This window comes from Gorilla gorilla, chromosome 5 (assembly GCF_029281585.2).
Source record: "Gorilla gorilla gorilla isolate KB3781 chromosome 5, NHGRI_mGorGor1-v2.1_pri, whole genome shotgun sequence".
In the NCBI taxonomy this organism is placed as follows: Eukaryota; Metazoa; Chordata; class Mammalia; order Primates; family Hominidae; genus Gorilla; species Gorilla gorilla.
In genome coordinates, this window is record NC_073229.2 from 175,659,779 (window position 1) to 175,684,688 (window position 24,910).

At 42.1% G+C, this 24,910-nt stretch overlaps 1 protein-coding gene across 2 annotated transcripts in view; it reads left to right on the forward strand.

Moving 5' to 3' along the window:
• The first annotated feature begins 288 nt into the window (after positions 1 to 288).
• CCDC170 (coiled-coil domain containing 170) overlaps positions 289 to 24,910 on the forward strand; it is a 123,493-nt gene continuing 98,871 nt past the window's right edge. The window contains exon 1 of one of the 2 annotated variants that reach the window (XM_004044843.4): positions 289 to 481. In XM_004044843.4, the coding sequence (XP_004044891.1) occupies positions 398 to 481 (84 nt within the window). In that variant the 5' untranslated portion in view covers positions 289 to 397. Of the gene's footprint in view, positions 933 to 24,910 lie in introns of both variants that reach the window. The other variant, XM_063707956.1, reaches the window with a different exon arrangement.

Below are 24,910 nucleotides of genomic sequence, written 5' to 3' on the forward strand. Positions count from 1 at the left end.
CTCCGTTCACCCTTGTGAAGTCTCCTATGCCTCACTCGCGCCAGCACCGTTCACAGTGCCCACTGGCTGTATTTATCGCTGACATAAGGATGAGGCCTGGAATTGCATTCACTGCAGAGTCCCACCGGGAGGACCGACCCTTATCCCCCCAGGTCGCCCTGGCAGCTTCGGCCGCTCAGTTGCAGGCCCTCGCCACGGAGGCCACGCTCGGGGGTTCGGGGTCCACCCCGGCCTCCTGCGGCCGGGCCGCCCTACTCGCGCGCAGCCGGGCGCCGCCGCGTCCCCGCGGTGTTTACCCGTTGCCCGAGGAGACACCCGCGCCACCCGCCGGCTCCCGGCGCCGCCGCTTCCTCAGGGCCGGTTCCGGGTCCGAGCGCGCCCCCGGGCTCGAGTCGTCATGAGCCGCGGCCGCTCCTCTGGCTCCGGGAGCCTGGACTGCACCAGCCATATCGCGCTGGGTGCCGCTTCGCCAGCGCCCGAGGTACGGTCCCAGCCGCCGGCCGCGCGCGGGGGTGGCCCTGGGGATAGAAGACCCAGGAGGGGCCGAGGCTCCCCTGATTTGCACCCTTTTCCTCCCGGAGGCGTGGGCAGAATCAGAGCAGCTCTGTGCCCGCGAGGGCTGTGGCCTGGGACTGCCAGGGCGCTGATTTCAGGAGGGGATGGGCAGGACCGGAGTTTGCGGAGCGCGTCTGGATTTTAGGTTGTGCCACTCTGCTTCTCTGACCATGTAAACCGGTGAAATTCGAAAGACTGTGGCCGGGCAGTTCCTCCCCGCCACCCCTGGGAGCAAAGAATTCCTTCATTTAACTTTCCCTGCTTAGCTACTGAAGTGTGCTTCGGAGCAATTTCTGGAAAATCTGATGTGGCAGGAGGACGGCCAGCCCGGAGTAGAGTCACCGGCCCTTTCGTTGCGAAGTAATCCAGAAACGTTGGTAATTCAGTTGTTCCTGAATGCATCTACTCATTTACTCCCAGGAGTTACTTAGGTACTGGGGTCTTTCAGGTATTAGATGTACCAATGCGCGCGCGCACACACACACGAACATGCGCGCATACACAGCACGAGCGCAGACGCTCGTGCACACACGCGAACACGCACATACGCGAACACGGGCGCGCACACACACGAACACGGGCATATGCATACTTGGGCGCACAAGAAGATCTGGCTGGCTCAGCCTGGGTTAAGAATCCCCCTTTGGCCTTGGCATCGGGGCCCACCGGGTATCGTGTGTATTGGGAGTGGTTGCCAGAGATAGGGGAATTGTGTTCAGCTCAACTGCTAACCGCAAGTAACTCACCCAATTAGCAAATGATGGAGGATCTTTCTTTCTTTCGAAAGTTTTGGACTTTTCCTACCATGCTGTGTACTGACCATAGATATCCCTGGGGGATGTAGTGGATTCAAAACATGAGTTGGATTCTCCAACGTGCCATCGGAATTATTCTAATATTCAGCAGCTTTGATTGTTGTTTTACATCTGACCTGTATTTAGATTTCTCTGATTCCTGGAATATTTGTGGAAAATAAGTACCACTGTGTGCAAATAAAACTATTTTTTCTTTCTTTCTAACTCAGAGGCCAGTTACTAGATGTTTTTTCTTTCATCTGACATTTTCATATTTGACTTTATTAATTTTTATCCCAATGTGGTGTCTTAACCATACATAAGTATGTGTTATTTTTATATTATTAATTTTTTTTTTTTGGTGAGCCCATTGAGAGTAAATTACAGCCATCATGATTCTTTCTTTCTCTCTCCTTTTTTTCTCTCGTTCTCTCCCTCCCTCTTTTTCTTTCTTTCTTCTTTCTTTCAGACAGGGTCTCACTCTGTTACCCAGGCTCGAGTGCAGTGGCACGATCTCGGCTCGCCGCCGCCTTGACCCCCCTCGGTTCAAACGATCCTCTCACCTCAGCTCCAGAGTAGCTGGGACTACAGGCATGCCACGATGCCTGGATAATTTTTGTATTCTTTGCAGAGGCAGAGTTTTATCGTGTTGCTCAGGCTGGTCTCAAACTCCTGAGCTCAAGCGATCCACCTGCCTCAGACTCCCAAATTGCTGGGATTACAGAGATGCACTACCATGCCTGGTCCCCTATGACCTTTCATCTGTAAATACTCTGGTGTGTTATCTCCTATGAATAAGGGCATTCTCTAACGAACATACAATGATCAAAATCGGGATGTTTAGCACATTGTGACAATAATATTATCTAATATACACGACCTACTAAAACTTTGCCAGTTGTCCCAATTATGCCATTTATTGCCAATTTTTTTTCCATTTCAGGATCACACACTGTATTTAGTTATGTCTCCAGTCTCTTCAAACCTGGAACAGTTCTTCACATTTTTTTTGTTTTTTCGTTTGTTTGTTTTTGTCTTTGATGATACTGACATTTTTGCAGAGTCCAGGTCATTTGTTTTATAGAGTAAGTTTCTCTGATTGTCCTTCGTGATCAGATTTTTGGGTAGGAATAACATAAGAGATGTTATGTCTCAGAGTATCACATCAGGAGGGGCATATATCAGCTTATCCCATTATTGGTGATGTCCCCAACTGGTGGCCTCTGCCAGATTTTTCCCCTTCAGCAATAAATAAGTAATCATACTAGTTGAGTAATAATATTGATTCAGATAGAAATTTTTAGCATAAGTCACTAACTACAAAAGGAAAATGTCCATTAAGCATGAGATTTTAATTGGCTTAAAATAACTAAATTTTATTGAGAACAAAAGTAGCTGCAGAAAAGGCAGCATTTATTACAATTAAATGTTCAGTTTGCAAAATACTTTATCTGAGATCATCTTATAATTTAGATAGGCAGGGCAGAAATTTCTCACTATATAAGATGAGGAAATAGCTTACTGGATTAGAAATGATGGAGCAGGGACTTGTATCTTTCTTTCAAAAGCTTTGTACTTTTCCTACCATGCCAGACTGAAAAACATTAAATTACAAAGCAGTGATAGTCTGCAACTTTCTGGAAAACTAAAATACTGTAGAGACTGAGATACTAGTTTTAGACTCAAAACTAGATTCAAACAATCCTGATTATACCACTCATCTGTGACATCTTGGTCAAAACAATTAATGTATCAGCATTTTAGTTTTTTCTTCTAAAACATGGAATCATAAAACTTATCACATAATGTAGTTTGAGGATTTCACAGTTAATAAATGTAAGGCACTCAAGAGAGTGTCTGACAGAATAAGTGCATATCAATATTAGCTATCGTTATTCTTTGTAACTTTTGGAATTTGCTTTGGTGTCAACACCACTGCACCTACTCCTACCATCATCACCAATGCTTCCATCAATACTTCAGCCACCATCTCAATAGTCAGTGTTTTGAGAATCTGTAGGAGGGACAGAGGATACAAAAATGAATTGGAGACTGACCCTGCTCATAATGAAGAATTGACAGTTTACAATCCACTTTGGGAGGCAGAGGTGGGTGGATCGCTTGAGCCCAAGAGTTTAAGACCAGCCTGGGCAACATGGCAAAACCCCATCTCTACAAAAAACACAAAAAGTACCCAGGCATGGCCTGTAGTCCTAGCTACTTGGGAGGGTGAGGTGGGAGGATCACTTGAGCCCTGGAAGTTGAGGCTGTTGTGAGCCTTGATCGCACTACTGCACCCCAGCCTGGGCAACAGAACAAGACCCTGGCTCAAAAATAAAATAAAAATTAAAAAAAGAGTTTACAATCAAGAGAAACAGACACATAAAAAGATTACTCCTTCATCAACACTAAAATTTAATGCTGCACTCTTCTCAAGTTAGATTTACCTATAATGCGATCACCAGCACAGCCTTACTGGGATGGAAAATGTGACAAATACTAACAGCAATATTATGGGAATTGAAGTGGAGCAGCCCAAACATGAAGGAAAGAGATATGCTTTGGGGGAAGTTTACAAACATAGCTTTCAGTAAGACTGCATAACTTTGTCATGCATTTGAAATAACGCTACCCAGTGAAAATGTGCTGGGTGCGGTGGCTCATGCCTGTAATCCCAGCACTTTGGGAGGCTGAGGCAGGAGGCTCACTTGAGGTCAGGAGTTCGAGACCATCCTGGCTAACATGGTGAAACCCCGTCTCTACTAAAAATACAAAAAGTAGCCAGGCATGGTGGCGGGTGCCTGTAATCCCAGTTACTGGGGAGGCTGAGGCAGGAGAATTGCCTGAACCTGGGAGGCAGAGGTTGCAGTGAGCAAAGATTGTGCCACTGAACTCCAGCCTGGGTGACAGAGCGAGACACCATCTCAAAAAAAAAAAAAAAAAAAGTGACCTAATTATAAAATAGGATCACCAGTCGGCAAAAAGCTGTAGCGATAGTTTTGTGGAAGGTGCTTGGATTCCAAATCCTCTGACACCAGTGAGAAGCCACAGACATATGGTGGCTTGTAGGCTCTCTTGCTGTGGCAGTGTTTTCACATACCTGGAAAACCTAGATCAAAGTTACAGCTCCAGTAGATACCATTGTTGGGAATTTGAGCATCTCTTTCCTTTCTGTAAAACAAGGGTTAATTAGAATAACTATCAACAGAATTGTTATGAGAAGCAAATGTAAATAGCAACACACTCTATCAGCAGCTATAGTTCCTCAAAACAAAGGACTTAGAGCTGGTCATAGCTAACTATAAAGGAGTTAAAGTCTGTTTTCCTTTTTCTTCCCATCATTTCTACTTTTAAAAACCTCATATAAAATACATATAACATAAAATTTGCCATCTTAACTTACAAATGTACAGTTTAGTGGCATTAAGTACATTCACATTGTTGTGCAACCATTGCCACAAGCCATCTTCAAACCTTTGTTCATCTTGCAAAACTGAAACTCTGTACTCATTAAGCGATAACTTCACATTTCCGCCTCCCCACAGTTCCTGACAACCACCATTCTACTTTCTTTCTCTATGAATTTGACTATTCTAGGCATGCTGTATAAGTGGAATCAGACTGTATTTAACTATTCTAGGCATGCTGTATAAGTGGAATCAGACTGTATTTGACTATTCTAGGCACTCTGTCTGTATAAGTGGAATCAGACTGTATTTGTCCTTCAATGACTGGCTTATTTCACTTAGCATAATGTCCTCAACGTTTCTTCATGTTGTAACATGTATCAGAATTTCCTTCCTTTTTAAGCCGGAAATATATTCCATTGTATGCATATGTCATGTTCTGTTTATCCATTCATCTGTCTCTGCACACTTGTGTTGTTTCTATCTTTTGGCTGTTGTAAATAATGCTGCTATGAAAATGAGTGAACCAATATCTCTGTGAGACCCTGCTTTCAATTTTGAGGGATATATACCCGAAGTGAAATTGCTGGATCCTATGGTGATCCTATTATTAATTTTTTGAAGAACTGCCATACTGTTTCCGTAGTGGCTGCACACATCTTACATTCTCACCAGCAATGCACAAAGGTTTTCATTTCTCCACATCCTCACCCCCACTTGTTATTTTCTGTGTGTTTTCTTCCTTTATTGTAGCCTTTCTAATGGGTGTGAGGTAGTATCTATTTCCACTTTTTAAAGAACCATTTCCTCCCTCTTCTGGTTTGCTCTGTTTTTTTTTTGTTCTCCTCCTTTTTCTCAAAATCAAGTTTAAGAAGAAATCTGACTCTAATCGCAGGTCTTCATATGAACTTAAGTCAGAAGCCTTCTCTAGATATAAAGAAAACCAATCTCCACCCCACCACCCCCAAAAAGAGAATATAGAGAAAAAGAAACAGAAGGAATAGGGAAAAAAGAAAACATAAATGATAGTTGAAACAAATACAAACATATCAGTAATTATGATAAATATGTATGGACAAAATGCTTAGTTAACTAAGAAAAGCCATATTGCATTAAAAAAATCTAAATATATACTATTTATGAAAGACACATTTAAACAAAAAGATATGGGAAGGTTGAAAGCAAAAGTGTATAAAAATGTGTATCAGGCACATAACAACCAAAATAAAATTGATTGGCTATATTAATATTATGCAAAATACTTTAACACAAGAAAAGCGTTAGTAGTGGTAAAGAGAGTCACTAAATAATGATAACATTTCATTCATCAGGTAGTTGTAATAATTCTAAATGTATATGTTCCTAAGAACACAGCATCAAAATAGAAAAACAAAAATTGACAGAAGCAAAAATCTATAAGGACAAATAGACAAATCCACAACTAAAGAGAATATTTTAAACACATCTCTTAGTATTTGGTAGATCAACCAGAAAAAATTTGGTAAGAGAGCTGCTAAAAGTGCTAAAATGCAAATTTGGTGAAGTCACTGTGAAGAATAGAAATATGTGAAATATTTGGGATGTGGCTATAAAAATTAACAGGATTATCTTTCCCCAATTACCCAAGGGAATAAATGCCTTTCGTCTATGAAATAATAAACCAGACAAAAGCTTAGAAATTGTACTCTATTGGTAGGAAGTGAATTAGATGAGTAATTAAATGTTTCCCCTTGTTTTAGATTAAAATGCTTTATACTATTAAAAATAATGACTATCTAATTATGAGCAAACGTTAGACAAACCCACCTTGAAGGACATTCTACAATATGTTGACCAGGACTCTTCAAAAGTGTCAAGGTCAGGATTTGGGCAGACTAAGGAAAAATGAAAACTAAGTGGCTTCTGGACTAGAAAAAGGACATTAGTGAAAAAAAAACTGATTATATTGGAATAAGGCCTATTACTTAGTTAATAGTGTTGTAACAATGTCAATTTCTTGGTTTTAATAGATTACCTTAGTTGTATAAGTCGTTATTATTAGGGGAAGCTGGCTAGAGGGCATATAGAAACTGTTTTGTTTTGTAACTTTTTTGGAATTCTAAAATTATTTCAGAATAAAAAAGTCTCAATAAATGATAACCAGTTAATCCGTTTACACATCCAACTTCATTTTAGCTTTAACATTTAGTTTCTCTTGGTATCTATCTGCTCTTTGACCACCTGGCTTTAGAGATGAGATAAAATCTTCAAAGAAAAGGTAGGGGAGAGCTTTTTGAATGCCAAACTTTTTCTTTGCGTATTTTAAAGAGACTGCTTGTGTATTTACTTACTGTTACCAAATATAATGTGTAGTGTATTTCAAACAATAGTGAATACTCCTTGGTTTGTACTTGAATTAAGTTGACTAATAATTATAAAGACTTACTTTTTCCATGTTCAAGGACAACTTGATTTTTTTTAATTGAAAAAGGGAGTAACATTTGCTGAGCCAGGAATTATTTATGCTATGCTCTTTTACCCAAGGTTTCCTTATTTCTTTGTTTTGCTTCCAACTTTCTTTCCTTTGAAATCGGTGCTTTGGTGGCTTTGATCTAAGGCAGAGAAGTTCAAAGGCATTGCTGAGGCAGACCTGTAGCACCTCATTCTTTCTCTTACTGATACCAGCACAGCTATTGCTGATAGTTTATATATCTACATGTTCAGATATTGCTTATAAAAATAACTGTCTAAACCAGGCATGGTGACCCATACCTGTAATCCCAGCAACTCAGGATACTGAGGCTGGAGGATCGCTTGAGCCCAAGAGTTTAGAGACTGCAGTGAACCATGATCGCGCCACTGAACTTCAGGCTGTGCGCAGAGCAAGACTTTGACTCTAAAAATAATAATGACAATAATAATTAGTAAATAATAAATCAATAAATATCTGAGTTCCCTCATTAGTGCCATAGGGAGTGGGTCAGTCTCATAAAAATAAATACCTGAATTATATTTCTGAGTAACTGAAATGACTTCCTTTTCATTGACTGAATTTCTCTTATGCTTTTCTTCTTGAATCTTCCTTATTAGCTTCATATAAAAATGCATTTTTCAGCATATTAAGGCCATCATAGTCTAACCTCAATGTCTGTGCAAGAAGGAACAATTTTAAGACTTGACTATAATTGTCCCATTTCCCTAAGTCTTTTCTACTTCAGACTAAAAGAAATGCTGGATAGTTGAACACTGAAAAGGAACTCTTATTGTTGAAATCTTATGAATGTTTGGAGTAAGCAAAAATAAAAACTCAGGAGGAAATGGGAACCATAAATATTCTGCTTAGTGAATCATACATTGTATTAGTCACCCATTTGACAAACATTTATTGAGTCTTAGGCACTCTGTTAGGCACTGAAGATAAAGAACTTTTTTCCTTGACCAACTCTAAAATGAGTGCCCATTTTCAAGCAGGTGCTCTTTTAGATACGGTCCTCCTTTCACAAAAGTTATATCCGCGGCCGGGTGCGGTGGCTCACGCCTGTAATCCCAGCACTTTGGGAGGCTGAGGTGGGAGGATCACGAGGTCAAGAGATGGAGACCATCCTGGCCAACATGGTGAAACCCCGTCTCTACTAAAAATACAAAAAATCAAAAAATTAGCTGGACATGGTGGTGCGCACCTGTAGTCCCAGCTACTCGGGAAGCTGAGGCAGTAGAATTGCTTGAAACCGGGAGGCAGAGGTTGCAGTGAACCGAGATCACGCCGCTGCCCTCTGGCCTGGCGACAGGGCGAGACTACATTTAAAAAAAAAAAAAGTTATATCCTGGTGTGAGAAATAGATTTTTAAAAAGTAAACAAATAGACAAACAAGGTAATTTTAGAGAGTGTTAACTCCTTTGAAAAGAAAATAAAGCAGAATAACAGGATGGAGATGGAATGGGGTGAAGGCTAAAGTCTAGTTTGGGTAGGGTGGGTAGGGTTGGCTCCCCAAGGAGATAATATGCTGAATTGGAATAGTCTTAGAAACAGCAAGAGCGGTGCCAGGCCCTTGGGTGGGAATGAGCTTGATGTGTTTATTTTATTTTTATTTTTGTTTTTTTGAGGTGGAATCTTGCTCTTGTCACCCAGGCTGGAGTGCAATGGTGCGATCACAACTCACTGCAACATCTGCCTACCAGGCTCAAGCAATTCTCCTGCCTCTGCCTCCCGAGTAGCTGGGGTTACAGGCATGCACCACCACGCCCAGCAAATTTTTGTATTTTTAGTAGAGATGGGGTTTCACCATGTCGTCCAGGCTGGTCTTGAACTCCTGACCTCAGGTGATCCACCTGCCCCAGCCTCCCAAAGTGCTGGGATTACAAGGGTGAGCCACCGCGCCCAGCAATGTGTTTAGAAAGAGTGCAGTTTGTGGAATGTTCCTCGATTTGGGTATATCTAATGTTTTCTCATGATTAGATTCAAGTTAATCATTTGGGGCACTTTTGGCAATTGGATAAGAGGTGTGTTTTTCTCAGTGCATTGCAGATGGAACCTTGTGCCAGAAGACAAAAAAAGGCTGCAAAACTGTTCCAGATTCAACAGACTAAAGATACTTGGCAACTACATGCAATGCATTTATTGTTTCTCTAAGGAACATTATTGAGATAATTGGTGAATAATATAGTGTCATTGTTAAATTTCTTGAATTTGACAATTGTATGAAGAGGAATGTCCTTGTTCTTAGAAAATACAAGCTGAAGTGTTTAGAGGTAAGGGGCCATAGTGTGTGCAAATTGCTCACAAATGATTCAGCAATCATATTGTAATATACGCATAGAGAAAGGAATACATCAAATGTAGCACAATGTTCTCACAATTGGTTAGTCAAAGTGAAACATACTTGAGTTCCTTGGATTATTCTTGCAACTTTTCCGTAGGATTGAAATAAAAATGAAAAAAAATTATGTGCCAGGCAACAAATGGAGTTAAAAAGTAGAAGGCATTGTTTCACTCCAACTATGGAGCTTACAGTTGAGTTAGGTAAATAATAATTGGTAATAAATAAAATTTTTACCAATTTTACCAATAAAAAATAATTGGTAATAAATAAAATTTTAAAAAGGAAGAGGCAAGCATGGCTAGAGTAAATATATGGTCTCAGAGAAGGACCTAGAGGGACAGACACAATGAACAAACAGAATTACACAGTGTGCTGTAGCAGACCAGGGAGGGATGAGGGATGGGAAGTTTTGCTGAGGTTACTGGGGCAATGGTGGTGGTGGTCAGGGGGTGATGCTGACCTTGATGTGCCATCAGGACATGCAAATGATGGTCACTAGACGGTTGGAAATGTCAGTCTCTAGTTAGAGATGCAGATTTGGGAGCCATTAGATACTGGAAGTGGCTGAGATCGCAGGAGGGCATGAAGTAAACCCGTGAGAATGTCCCAGTGATAAGGAGAGAGCGTCGAGGACAGAACCCAGCAAATATCAAGTTGTGAGTGGGTGAAGGAAGTGAGCTGCAGTAGGGACTGAGTGGAGGGCTAGAGAAGTGGGAAAAAGGAGAGACGCTCAGAAGAGAATGGGGGCGTGAGAGTAAGGAGGATTCCCCAGCAGTAAGTGATTTGTGCGTCAAGGCCCAAAAAGGAGGTCAAGTCAGGTAGAGAGTAAAAAGTGTCACCTGGACTTGGTGGCCTGCGGAGCTGCCCGCTGGCCCCCTGGGCACTTCTCTTAGTCTTTGTCATTCATTCTACTCCTAGGAGCTGTGCTGCCCGCAGACCGTCTCTGAGAGGTTCCCTTCTCAGTGGCCTGCATACTAGGAAGCCAGGAACCAGCTGGAGTGTTTATGCCCAGCATGCATCCAGGTCCCAAGAGGGCAGGCGGCATCTCAGCACTGGTCCTGCCTCCCCTTTCCCCTGTGTTGGTGGCACACATTCCCTTTCAGGTGGGAAAATGGGTCTCCATATGGATTGTTCTCCACTCTAGGATTAAAAGCAAGGATTCTTGCTGGGCCTGGTGGCTCATGCCTGTAATTCCAGCACTTTGGGAGGCCGAGGTGGGCAGGTCACGAGGTCAGGAGATCGAGACCATCCTGGTTAACACGGTGAAACCCTGTCTCTACTAAAAATACAAAAAAATTAGCTGGGCGTGGTGGCTGATGCCTGCAGTCCCAGCTACCCGGGAGGTTGAGGCAGGAGAATGGCGTGAACCCAGGAGGTGGAGCTTGCAGTGAGCCGAGATCGCGCCACTGCACTAGAGCCCAGGCGACAAAGCGAGACTCTGTCTCAAAAAAAAAAAAGCAAGGATTCTTGTGCTGTGACTCCTCAAGGCTTTGCTATTGATATGCAAAACCATGCTTTTGAAATTGTAAATCTTCTTCTGTTCCAGAAAGCCTACTTCTTAAAAATCAAGAACTCTAGGCTGGTCGTAGTGGCTCATGCTTATAATCCTAGCAGTTTGGGAGGCCAAGGCAGGAGGATCTCTTGAAGCCAGGAGTTTAAGACCAGCCTGAGCAACATAGTGAGACCCCATCTCTACAAAAAAATTAAACAAACAAACAAACAGCGGGCATGGTGGTGTGTGCCTGTAGTTCCAGCTACTCAGGAGGTTGGGGCAGGAGGATACCTTGAGCACAGGAGTTCAAGGCTGCAGTGAGCTATGATTTGTACCACTTCACTCCAGCCTGGGTGATGGAGTGAGACCTTGTCTCTAAAAAATAAATAGAGAAGTAAAAGAATTCTATAGCTCTGGAAATCTTCCAGTGTTGGCCTGAGTTATATCCTCATGGACCCATCAGCAATATCTACCCACAAAATATACCTCCAAGTAATGGAATGAATTGACTTATTACGTGGATTTATTTAGAATTGACAATTAGAATTTTAGAGAATAATTGCCAAGAAATGATTATGGTTTTGACCATATTGGCTGTTAATTGTTTCTTTCGGATAGTAATTAACCAACTATTTAAAGTCATGTCTGGTTCACGATTTTAAACCATGCCATTTGAGTAGAGATCAATGCCTGTGCTTCTATTCATGAAGGCAAATGGGCAGACTGACATTTACCTAACAGTGAAATTAAAATATTCGGATTTATTCAAGCTTACAAAGATAGATTTATTCAAGATGCAGGCGATAGAGTTTCATTTCACATCATTTTGACCTGGAGACAGTTTATTCCTTCTCCAATCCCGGCAGGGATATTTCCAGAAGATTTTTCTAACCTTGTGTAATGGTCTGGTATTAACCTTAAGACCACACTTTTTTGGAAACACAGGATGTGATGGTTCATTTTATGTATTGCTGGGAAGTTTTTTTGGTTTTGTTTGTTTGTTTGTTCTTAGATGAGATTAGCATTTAAATCAATAGACTGAAAGTAAAGTAGATGGCCCTCTGTAATGTGGGTGGGCCTCATCCAAGCCATTGAAGGCCTAAAGAGAAAAGACTAAGATTTCCCAAGGAACAGAGAATTCTGCCTCCACAATCCCTTTAGACTTGAGCTGCAATATCAGTTCTTCCCTGGGTCTCGGGGCTGCTGGCCTGTCCTGCAGATTTCCGAATTGCCAGTCACCACAATCTTGTAAACCAGTTCCTTAAAATGAATCTCTCTCTATGTACATACACATCCTATTGGTTCTGTTTCTCTGGAGAATCCTGACTAATACACAGGGGAACTACACTGTGAGTCCTTCCATGCTTGAGGGGTTTGTTGAAATGAGGGGATCTGGAGCCCACACAGAGGGCAAGGTATAGCTAGGCCCACAGGTACTTCACACACAGACCCAAAGCTGTATAATGGACAGCAGGATGCTGGGAAGAGCCTGTTGTAGCCCCTGCCCAATTTCGTAGAGAGACAGGGCTAACCAATCCATCGGTGCTCACGGTAGCCTAACATACTTTTAAGGATCCATGAGAATGTTCTATTTTTTTTTTTAATCAGTAGAGAAAAAAAAAATGAGCTTTGAAGTTGAAAAAATTACAGATGATCCCCAACTTATGATGGTTCAACTTAGGATTTTTCAACTTTACCATGGGTTTATGAGGATGCAACCCCATTGTAAGTTCAGGAGCATCTGTGTTTTGATACATAATATTTTGATATATTCATCTTTATACTAATGCAGTCACAAAAAATTATTTTTAACATCTTCTATGAAAGAAGGGACCCATGAAGGCAAAAGTGTATAGGGCCCACAAAAGTTATAAGGCAGCCCTGTAGGGAGATGAAACTGTGTGTAGAAACATTATGTAGAAAACATTGATAAATATTGGCCGGGCGCAGTGGCTCATGCCTGTAATCCCAGCACTTTGGGAGGCCGAGGTGGGCAGATCACGAGGTCAAGAGATCGAGACCATCCTGGCCAACATGGTGAAACCCTGTATCTACTAAAAATACAAACATTAGCTGGGTGTGGTGGCGTGTGCCTGTAATCCCGGCTACTCGGGAGGCTGAGGCAGGAGAATCGCTTGAACCAGGGAGTTGGAGGTTGCAGTGAGCCGAGATCGTGCCACTGTACTCCAGCCTGACAACAGAGTGAGCTCCATCTCAAAAAAAAAAAAAAAAGAAAGAAAAGAAAACATTGATAAATATTAATAATAGAAGAGTTACTACTAGGTGATAGATAATAGAAAATTCAGTCTTAAAGTTGTTTGCTCCTCCTCCTATAGGTTGATATGAAACTGATGAGTATTGAAATGACATCCAACAGTCTTCAGTCTCCCTAGTTCCACAGTTTTGTGGCACTAGAGCATTGCTCTTTTAGAAGATGGCATTAACTATATTTCAAGTCTATTTAAGGGAAATATTCCTGAGGAGCTAATTTAAATCAATAGCTTATTAAGGTTTCAAGCACACCACTCAACATATGAGCTAAAATATTACATCTGCTGGGCCCAGTGTCTCACGCCTATAATCCCAGCACTTTGGGACGCCAAGGCGGATGGATCACCTGAGGTCAGGAGTTTGAGTCTAGCCTGGCCAACATGGTGAAACCCTGCCTCTCCTAAAAATACAAAATTAGCCAGGCATAGTGGGGGGTCACCTGTAGTCCCAGCTACTGGGGAGGCTGAGGCAGAAGGATTGCTTGAACCCAGGAGGCAGAGGTTGCAGTGAGCAAAGATCATGCCATTGCACTCCAGCCTGGATGACAAGAATGAAACTCCATCTGAAAAAAACCAAAAAAACCCCAAAAATTAGCCAGGAGTGGTAGCGTGTGCCTGTAATCCCAGCTACTCAGGAGGCTGAAGCACAAGAATTGCTTGAACCCAGGAAGTGGAGGTTGCAGTGAGCTGAGATCACACCACTGCACTCCAGCCTGGGTGACAGAGTGAGACTCTGTCTCAAATAAATAAATAAATAAATAGGCGGGGCGTGGTGGCTCACGCCTGTAATCCCAGCACTTTGGGAGGCTGAGGCAGGTGGATCACCTGAGGTCAGGAGTTTGAGACCAGCCTGACCAACATGGAGCAATCCCATCTCTACTGAAAATACAAAATTAGCCGGGCGTGGTGGCGAATGCCTGTAATCCCAGCTACTTGGATGGCTGAGGCAAGAGAATCACTTGAACCCAGGAGGCGGAGGTTGTGGTGGGGCGAGATCATGCCATTGCACTCCAGCCTGGGCAACAAGAGCGAAACTCCTTCTCAAAAAAAAAAAAAAAAAAAATAGAAAAATAAATATTACATCTTAGAAAAATTTTCATTTTAAAATAAAATTTATCAAGTGTCTAATAATAAGTGAAGTGAAAAAAATCCCATTTGGGAAGAGTTCTAAAATCTTTAACATGTGGAAAGATCTCTTTCTCTCTCTCTCTCTCCCCCCTTTCTCTCTCTCTGTCTCATCTATCTATCTATCTATCTATCTATCTATCTATCTATCTATGAATGATAATGATGAATAAAGTGTCTCATCTGGTTGTCAACAGGGACTTTTGGTTCCACCATTCCTTTCTCAGTGGCTATTCCATATGTGACATTGTTCCCAAATTTGCATTCATTATTCTTGACAGCTATACCCAATACCTCCCATGGAGGTAGATCCCGTACAAATGCTAAAAAACTGTTAGTTGCTTAAAATGGGACCTGAAGTTAATTAATTTTTTGAGTCCAGCCTAAGAAATTATCTTACTAACTTGAACAGATATTTTTTAAGCTTCATAGAACTTTATATTAAACTAAATTATAAACTCCAAAATCAACAAGATCCAATCTGTACATTTATGAATGTGTACAGTTATGAACGTGGAAGAATCCATCTTCCAAAAAGTGGTTAGAAAGAGACTTATGAATTAATTAAAATTAAATCAATTATTTGAGCTTAACATTACTTATGGAAATGCAAGTGATTGTTACAATAGTCTTGGAGACAGCAATATCAAGCATCAGAAAATCATTCAGTTTAGGGAAAGGTGATCATTTCAACTTTTAGCCAGGCATATATGGGACAATAACATTGTGAGTAAGAGGCCCGGCGTGGTGGCTCACGCCTGTAATCCCAGCACTTTGGGAGGCCAAGACAGCTGGATCACGAGGTCAGGAGTTCGAGACCAGCCTGGCCAACATAGTGAAACTCCATCTCCACTAAAAGTACAAAAATTAGCCAGGCATGGTGGTGCACGCCTGTAATCCCAGCTACTCAGGAGGCTGAGGTATGAGAATCGCTTGAACCTGGGAGGTGGAGGTTGTGGTGAGAAAAGATTGCACTACAGCCTAGGCAACAGAACGAGACTCCGTCTCAAAAACAAACAAACAAACCCATAAAACAAACAAACAAACAACAACAACAAAAAAACATTCTGAGTAAGAGCATGGGCTTTGGCGTCAGAAAGTCTTGGTCTGAATTCTCACTGTGTCATTTTGTTCATTCATTCCTCAAATATTTACTGATACTCAGTCACTGGGGCTACAGTGACGAACCAGAAGCCATTCTTCTATCTCTGTGGTAGAAAAAGAGCTTCCGAGAAAAATTTCACACTTATGCTAATTCTAGAAATGAGTTATTTATTACAGTAAAAACTGAAGAAAAAGGCAAAACAAAGCATTTTAATGTTTTCTGATTAACAAGTGAATTTAAATGTCATATATCAGTGAGGTTACAGAATAAAGATACTGAAGTCAGAGAGGGTGTGTTAATATAATTTCCCATAATGTACATCTGCCATGCAAAAAAAACCCTTGAGATTAAGATTAGATATTGCAAAGGAGGTGATAAGGAGCTTTTAAAGATAGAATGAGTTAAAGAAATAATTGCAAATAATTGCAAACTTATTAGTCAGGACACTCATAACAAGATACAGAAAAATTGTAAATTAGATAGAAAGGGATTTTCACCCTAACAAATATTAAGGTTTATAATTTTATAAGTAAGTTTTTTTTCTTCTTTTTTTTTTTTTTATAGAGTCTCGCTTTGTCACCCAGGCTGGAGTGCAGTGGCACAATCTCAGCTCACTGCAACCTCCACCTCCTGGGTTTAAGCAATTCTCCTGCCTCAGCCTCCTGAGTAGCTGGGATTACAGGTGCCTGCCACCATGCCTGGTTAATTTTTGTATTTTTAGTAGAGATGGGGTTTCACTATGTTGGCCAGGCTGGTCTCGAACTCCAGACCAGGTGATCCACCTGCTTCGGCCTCCCAAAGTGCTGGGATTTCAGGTGTGAGCCACCACACCCAGCCTCAAGGTAAGTATTTTATAGATGTTTTATAGTTTTGTCCTTACCTAATAAGATGTGGATGAACAATTCATGGCTTTGCCTCTCCAGTGTATCTTGGTCAACTGTCTACTACACTTTCCAGTTCTTCTAAAACTCACTAACTTTGCTTCTAAGTTTTTGTCTAGCGAGGGCTAATTTTTAAAATAGGGGGTTTATTATTTCCTGGTTTTACAAGACATAGTGAAATTCCATCTATACTTGTTCTAGGGGGCTATTGTTTGCCCCCTAGAGTATAACACTAGTATAAAGTGTTATAATTAAGTTCAGCCAGGTATTTTTGTCTTTGACATGCTAACCCTGTAAAGTGACCAGAGGGAAGAAGGCTTTCTGTTTGTCTATTTATCTTCCCATCCATGTGCTCATTCATTTATCCATCCATTAATTTATTCAACAAACATTAAATGTATATTCATTCACCAGATATTTATGGGGTGTTCATTATGTGCTAGGAAATGTGCTTGGTGCTAAGGATAAAAATATAATTGATTTCTAGGTTCTGCCTTCAAACACACAACCTTGTAGCTGACTCGTTCATTTATTAATGCCCAAAATATATTTCATGAGTGCATACTATCTGCCAGACACTGTTGCAGACACAGTACTGGAAAACAGAGGGCCTGCTCTCATGGAGCTTACATTCTAGTAGGTAGACATAAAACACAAGATGTTTTTGAGAGGTCCAAGAAGATAAGATTTGAATTTTTGTTTATCTTAATCTTAATTTACATTTTGTATATGTTTGGTACCGTGCATAATATGTACAGTAGTATATGTATATCTTTTTTATTTTTGAGACAGGGTCTCAGTCTCTGTCACCCAGACTGGACTGTGGTGGCACGATCAGAGCTCTTTGCAGCCTCGATTTCCTGGGCTTGAGCCATCTCCCACCTCAGCCTCCTGAGTAGCTGGGACCATAGGGACACTACCATGCCTGGCTAATTTTTTAATTTTTGTAGAGACAGGGGTCTCACCATGTTGCCCAGGCTAGTCTCAGACTCCGGAGCATAAGCAATCCTCTTATCTCAACCTCCCAATGTGCTAGGATTACGGGGGTAAGCCACTGCGCCCAGCAGTATACCGTTTTTTTTTTGTTTTTTGTTTTTTTGTTTTTTGTTTTTTTTTGAGATGGAGTCTCACTCTGTTGCCCAGGCTGGAGTGCAGTGGCATAATCTAGGCTCACTGCAGCCTCTGTCTCCTGGGTTCAAGCCATTCTCCTGCCTCAGCCTCCCGAGTATCTGGGACTATAGATATACACCACCACACCTGGCTAATTTTTATATTTTTAGTAGAGAGGAGGTTCACCATGTTGGCCAGCCTGGTCTTGAACTCCTGACCTCTAGTGATCCATGGGCCTTGGCCTTCCAAACTGCTGGGATTACAGGCATGAGCCACTGCACCCAGACCCAGTAGTATATCATTTTAAAATAAACACATATTTAAATTTGTTTCATAAACTCATACCGATAGCTTGCAGACAAAAACATTTACAAACCCCAGGGTAAAAGCATGGGTGTTAGGATCAGAGACTTGTGGGTTTGAATCCAGGTTCTGCTTTACTCGTTGCCTGTGGGTCCTTGGGTAAGCCCGAGTTCCTCCTCCTTTCTAAGAACTGTTGTAAGGGTTGAGTGCAATAATGTTAGTAAAGTGCTTATGTTGCGTCTGTAGATACCAAGTCCTTAAAAAAAGGATGACTAATGTTACTACTATGATTATTCTTCGTGTGATAAATATTATAATACAGACACCTCTTAAAGGGCATATAGAAATATTGAGAAGGAACTGATTAAGCAGTGACCCTTAAAGTCATGAACCTTATGGTACATAATTGGTGGGAGTGTAACTTGGTGCTATTTTCTATGCAATGTGTATCAAAACAATTTTTATTCCTTTTGACTCAGTTGTTTCTTTTCCAGAGAAACAACTTTCCTCATCCTAAGGAAACAGTCAGAATTCCAACAGATTTATAATAGTGATCAATTAGAAAGAGAATGAAATGTCCAATCGCGGGAGAGTAGTCAACTTAAAATACAGCTTTATGATGGAATATTGTGCAGCCGTTAACATTTTAAAAGAACACTTGGGGAAATATTAATATTAAATGTAGAAAACAGGTTGTAAAGTTGTAGTTACAGTATAACCCCAATTATATTTTTAAAAAGCACATGATACGTTTGTATTAGAAAAACACTATAAAGAAATGCATCAGACAGGGATGGTGCCTCACGCCTGTAATCCCAGCACTTTGGGATGCCAAGGTGGGCAGATCACTTGAGGTCAGGAGTTTGAGAACAGCCTGGCCAACATGGTGAAACCCTGTCTTTACTGAAAATACAAAAATTAGCTGGACATGGTGGTGCACACCTGTAGTTACAGCTACTGGGGAGGGTGAGGCAAGATAATTGCTTCAGCCTGGGAGGCAGAGGTTGCAGTGAGCCGAGATCCCACCACTGCACTCCAGCCTGGATGATAGAGTGAGACAGGCTCCGTCTCAAAAAAAAAAAAAAAAAAAAAAAAAGCCGGGCACCATGGCTCATGCCTGTAATCCCAGCACTTTGGGAGGCTGAGGTGGGTGAATCATTTGAGGTCAGGGGTTCTAGACCAGCCTGGCCAAGATGATGAAAACCCCGTCTCTACTAAAAATACAAAAATTAGCTAGGCAGTAGTGGCATTCGCCTGTGATCCCACTTACTCCGGAGGCTGAGGCAGGAGAATCGCTTGAGCCTGGGAGGTGGAGGTTGTGATGAGCCAAGATCATGCCACTGCACTCCAGTCTGGATGACAGAATGAGACCCTGTCTCAAAAAAAAAAAAAAGAAATGCATCACAATACAATAGAGTTATCTCTGATAAGACTGTGGGTGGCATTCATTTTTTTCATCGATTAGACAATCACAGAAATATTAACCAAGATAAATAAAGCAAGATGAGCATGTGGGCAGGAGTGGTAACTGGGATAAAAAGAAATTTTGACCAGCCTGGACAACATGGTGAAACTCCATCTCTAAAAAATTACAAAAATTAGCTGGGCGTGGTGGCACGTGCTTGTAGTCCCAGCTACCTGGGAGGTTGAGATAAGACGATAACTTGAGACTGGGAGGTCAAGTCTGCAGTGAGCCGTGATCATGCCACTGCACTCCAGCCTGGATGACAGAGTGAAATCCTGGAAAGAAAGAAACGAAAGAAAATGAAAGAAAGAAAGGAAGGAAGGAAGGAGGGAGGGAGGGAGGAAGGAAGGAAGGAAGGGAGGGAAATTTTGCCTGGGGATCCTAGGAAGCCTTCACAAAAATGCCAGTTCCAACTCTTGAATGGGGCCCAGACTTTTGCCCAGTGGAGAAGCAGCTTGCGAAGAAAGAGGAAGAACCCGGAAGGTGAAACAGCTATGAAAGCTCTGTGGCATGCCGAGACACATTTAATTTTTTCCATGTGACTGGAGGTCAGGCTAGATATTGGGCATTGAGGCAGAAACCCTGGGAATGTGGGTTTTGGCTGATAGAGAAGAGACTCACATACCTTAAGGAGTTTATTCCTTACCTTGTCTATCGTGGGCAGCTTTGTAGGTGGGGAGAGACGGATCAGGTCTGCATTTTAGAGTGGCTACTTTGTGGCAGCGAAAAGGTTAGGTCAGCACAAAGTGAGTCAGAAGGGAGAGCAGTGAGGAGCCTCTTGCTTCAGTCTCCATTCTTTTTGGATGAAGCCTTGGCAGAACCATTCATTTCCATCCTAATACTGAAATGCCTTCACATTATTACATCAGCTTAGGCTATGTGACTTTTGAAAGCTTGGTAGGTTGGTGTCAGATAAATGAGGTCTTCGCACTCACTCACCTGGTCTCTGCAAGAAACTGGATCAAGGTGATGAGGAATGCACTCTTAATACCTGAACAAGAGGTCTTGGAAATTGTGTTTCTTATATTAACTAAACAAATGTAGTCAAATGCTATTATAAAGGATTGGCTGAAGAATATGCATTTCATTAATTCTATGCTCTACTTCAAAATTATCCTTGAAATGCAAGAGCCTGGGAGAGATGTCTACTTGGACTACATTGTTTGGACCCTGTTTTAGGGATTGGCATTACACCACTGGATTTGTAAATCAAAAAGTATCTGAGACAAGTCTCCATCAATTTATTTACTTATTTATTGAGACGGAGTCTCACTCTGTCACCCAGACTGGAGTGCAGTGGTGTGATCTTGGCTCACTGCAACCTCTGCCTCCCAGGTTCAAGCGATTCTCCTGCCTCAGCCTCCCAAGTAACTGGGACTACAGGTGCACATCACCACACCTGGCTAATTTTTGTATTTTTAGTAGAGACAGGGTCTCACCATATTGGCCAGTCTGGTCTGGAACTCCTGACCTCAGGTGATCTGCCTGCCTTGGCCTCCCAAAGTGCTAGGATTGTAGGCGTGAGCCACTGTGCAGGTGGGAAGCCCAGGTTCTTGTTATATAGATGATGCCTCCAGGTAGCAGGCTTCAGAGACAATAGATGGTAAATGTCTTCTTATCAGACCAACAAAAGGTGGTAGACTCTCCTGAAAAGACCTAATAAAGGAGAGAGATTCTTTACAGAATGTACATTTCCTTCACAAGAGACAGCTTTGCAGGACCACTTAAAAATATGACAAAGAAGGTGTGGTGCAGTGGCTCATGCCTATAATCTCAACTCTTTGGGAGTCCAAAGCAGGCGGATCACGAGATCAAGAGATCAAGACCATCCTGGCCAACATGGTGAAACCCTGTCTCTACTAAAAATACAAAAATTAGCTGGGTGTGGTGGCACATGCCTGTAGTTCCAGCTACTCGGGAGGCTGAGGCAGGAGAATCACTTGAACCCTGGAGGCAGAGGTTGCAGTGAGCCGAGATCGCGCCACTGCACTCCAGCCTGGTGACAGAGCAAGACTCTGTCTCAGAAAAAAAAAAAAAAAAAGACAAATATATTTTGAGGTAAAATACTTCGATTTCTTTCAGGGCTTTTATCTGTCATATAATGCTATACTAGAGTCAGGTTGGAATTTGGTATCTTATTGCTACAGGAGTCTGTTCTCTCAGTCTTAAGATCTCTGTTTTAATGTTAATGCTGGTCAGTTGTGTCTGAATTCCAAAGGGAGAAGGGTATAATGAAGTATGTTGGGCCTCCATTTTCCATCAAGGCTTGAACTAGTTTCAGGTTTACTTTGGAATGCCCTTGGCCAAGAGGAGGTCTCCATTCAGTCAGTTGGAAGGCTTAGAATATTATTTTTAGTTGATAGATTGTTTTGTGGGTTTTGAAATTTGTCATGATTTCTTGTCATGAATGGGTGTGTTGTAACTGAGCAGGTTCTTTGCTTTACCATGAGGTCCTAGTAAATCATGTTGAAGCGGTGTTGTTGTCTAGGGTAAATACCCAGGGTTTGTCATCTCGCACCAAGAAGATTAAGGACACAGACACACATGAGGAGTGAGTTTAGGAGCAGAGGTTTAATAGGCAAAAGAAAGAGAAAGAAGAACAGCGCTCTCTCCCTTGCAAGAGAGAGGAGTTCCTGAAAGGGAAAAACTGGTCAGCTGTAGACTGTACCAGATTTTACAGGCAGGCTTGAGGAGACAGTGTCTGATTTATGTAGGGCCCAGAGATTGGTTCGACCAGGTGCAACGTTTACCTAGTGCGTGGGGAAGGCTGGTAGTCCCACCCTAATCTTATTATGCAAATGGGGTCTTTGCCTGGCTGGTGCCATATTGTTTTTTCCTTACTGTGCACATGCTTTGGCAAAAAGAGAGAAGATGAACATGCCTAGTCCCAGGAAGCCTTTTCCTTTTGGCACAACTGCCAACATCCACCCGTGCAAGCTTCCAGCTTACTTGTCTATGCCTGCAGCTTGATTTTACAAGCTGCTCTTTGTTAGAAAAGAAAATGATTTTGGGGCCGGGCACGGTGGCTCACGCCTATAATCCTAGCACTTTGGGAGGCCTAGGCGGACGGATACCTGAGGTCAGGAGTTGGAGACCAGCCTGACCAACATGGAGAAACTGTCTCTACTAAAAATACAAAATTAGCCAAGTGTGGTGGCACTTGCCTATAATCCCATCTACTCGGGAGGCTGAGGCAGGAGAATTGCTTGAATCTGGGAGGTGGAGGTTGCAGTGAGACGAGATCACGCCATTATACTCCATCCTGGGCAACAAGAGTGAGACTGTGTCTCAGTAAACAAAAAACAAAAGAAAATTATTTTGGGGCTGCTTTTCATTTAAAAGAAAACCTTACTGAGGACTCCCATACCCTTACTAATGATTTCTTCTTCTTCTTTTTTTTTTCTTTGAGATGGAGTCCTGCACTGTCACCCAGGCTGCATGCAGTGGCACAATCTCGGTTCACTGCAGCCTCTGCCTCCTGGGTTCAAGCAATTCTCCTGCCTCAGTCTCCTGAGTGGCTGAGATTACTGGTGCCCAACACCATGCCGGGCTAATTTTTTTTTTTTTTTTTTTTTGTATTTTTAGTAGAGACGGGGTCTCACCATGTTGGTCAGGCTGATCTCGAACTCCTGACCTTGTGATCCACCCACCTCGGCCTCCCAAAGTGCTGGGATTACAGGCGTGAACCACCGTGCCCGGCCACTAATAATTTCTTCTTAACTCCTGTATCAATGTGACTCATGTCTGTCGACTTGGAAGGGCCAAGTCAAGCTGTGGTCTACCTCTAGGAAGTGTACAGTACTCACAGCACATATATAATACTCCTGTGCTTCCTCTTAATTTTTCCCTCCTTTAATTTTTCTTTACTGCCATTTGCTTCTTTTTTTTTTCATTCTTTCTTGTTTTCACACTGGATAAGACATAGCCCTTAAGCTTTGGATGGAAATTAAAGGAATTCTCTAAAATCCAGGCCTCTTGCAAACAGTAAAGATTATACAAAACACTAGCAAGGTGAGGCCTTGCCTTCGGTTTACGGTCCTGCCATGGTACAGGAGAAGCATGTCCCAGAACAGCCACAGAGTCCAGAAGAAGGCAACCTTTCTCCTTTTGACTTGTAGTTATGGAATACATCCATGTTTTTTAGTTTGTTAATGCTTCTGGGTGGACCAGGCTGAGATGGAGTGCAGGCTATCTTTCTTAGTGTGGGAAAATCTGTGCACTTTCTAAGCCAGCCCATCTCCAGGGGGTGGGATCTTGGAGAAATCAGGCAGCTCCAGGGGCTGAGGGGATTTGGTTTAGCAGATGAGAATGGGATGAGACTGTCAAGTCAATCAAATGTGAGGACTAGGATGTTAGTAAAAAAAGCATACATTTGTTACCAGGAAGGAGTCCCAATCCAGACCCCCAAGAGAGGGTTCTTGGATCTTGTTCAAGAAAGAATTTGGGTGAGTTCACAGAGTAAAGTGAAAGCAAGTTTATTAATAAAGTAAAGGAATAAAAGGGTGCCTACTCCACAGGCAGAGCAGCCTCGAGGGCTGCTGGCTGGCTATTTTTATAGTTATTTCTTGATTATGTGATAAACAAGGGGTGTATGTATCAGGGGAACCAGCCCCCAATATTTCAACGTAGGTTCTTTCTATTTTCCCTAAGGGTCAGCCGGCTGAGAAATAAAGAGAAAGAGTACAGAGAGGAATTTTACAGCTGGGCCTCCATGGGTGACATCACATATCGGTAGGACCATGATGCCCACCTGAGCTGCAAAGCCAGCAGGTTTTTATTAAGGACTTTAAAAGGGGAGGGGGTGTACAAACAGGGAGCAGGTCACAAAGATCACATGCTTCAGAGGGCAAAAAGGAGAACGAAGATCACATGCTTCTGAGGCCAATAAAGATCACAAGGCAAAGGGCAAAGCAAAGATCACAAGGCAAAGGGCGAAATCAAAAACTCCTGATAAGGGTCTATGTTCAGCTGTGCATGTATTGTCTTGATAAGCATCTTAAACAACAGAAAACAGGGCTCAAGAGCAGAGAATCGGTCTGACCTCAAATTCACCAGGGTGGGGTTTTTCTCCCCACCCTAATAAGCCTGAGGGTACTGCAAGGGACCAGGGTGTATTTCAGTCGTTATCTCAACTGCATAAGACAGACACTCCCAGAGTGGCCGTTTATGGACCTCCCCCGAGGAATGCATTCCTTCCCCAGGGTATTAATTATTAATATTCCTTGCTGGGAAAAGAATTTAGTGATATCTTCCTTACTTGCATGTCCATTTATAGGCTCTCTGCAAGAAGAAAAATATGGCTCTATTCTGCCTGACCCCGCAGGCAGTCAGACCCTATGGTTGTCTTCCCTTGGTCCCTGAAAATCGCTGTTATTCTGTTCTTTTTCAAGGTGCACTGATTTCATATTTTTCAAACACATATGTTTTACAATCAATTTGTACAGATAACACAATAGTGGTCCTGAGGTAATGTACACTCTCAGCTTATGAAGTTAAGAGGATTAAGAGATTAAAGTAAAGACAGGCATAAGAAATTATAAAAGTATTAATTTTGGGAACTGATAAATGTCCATATTAAAATGAAATCTTCACAATTTATGTTCC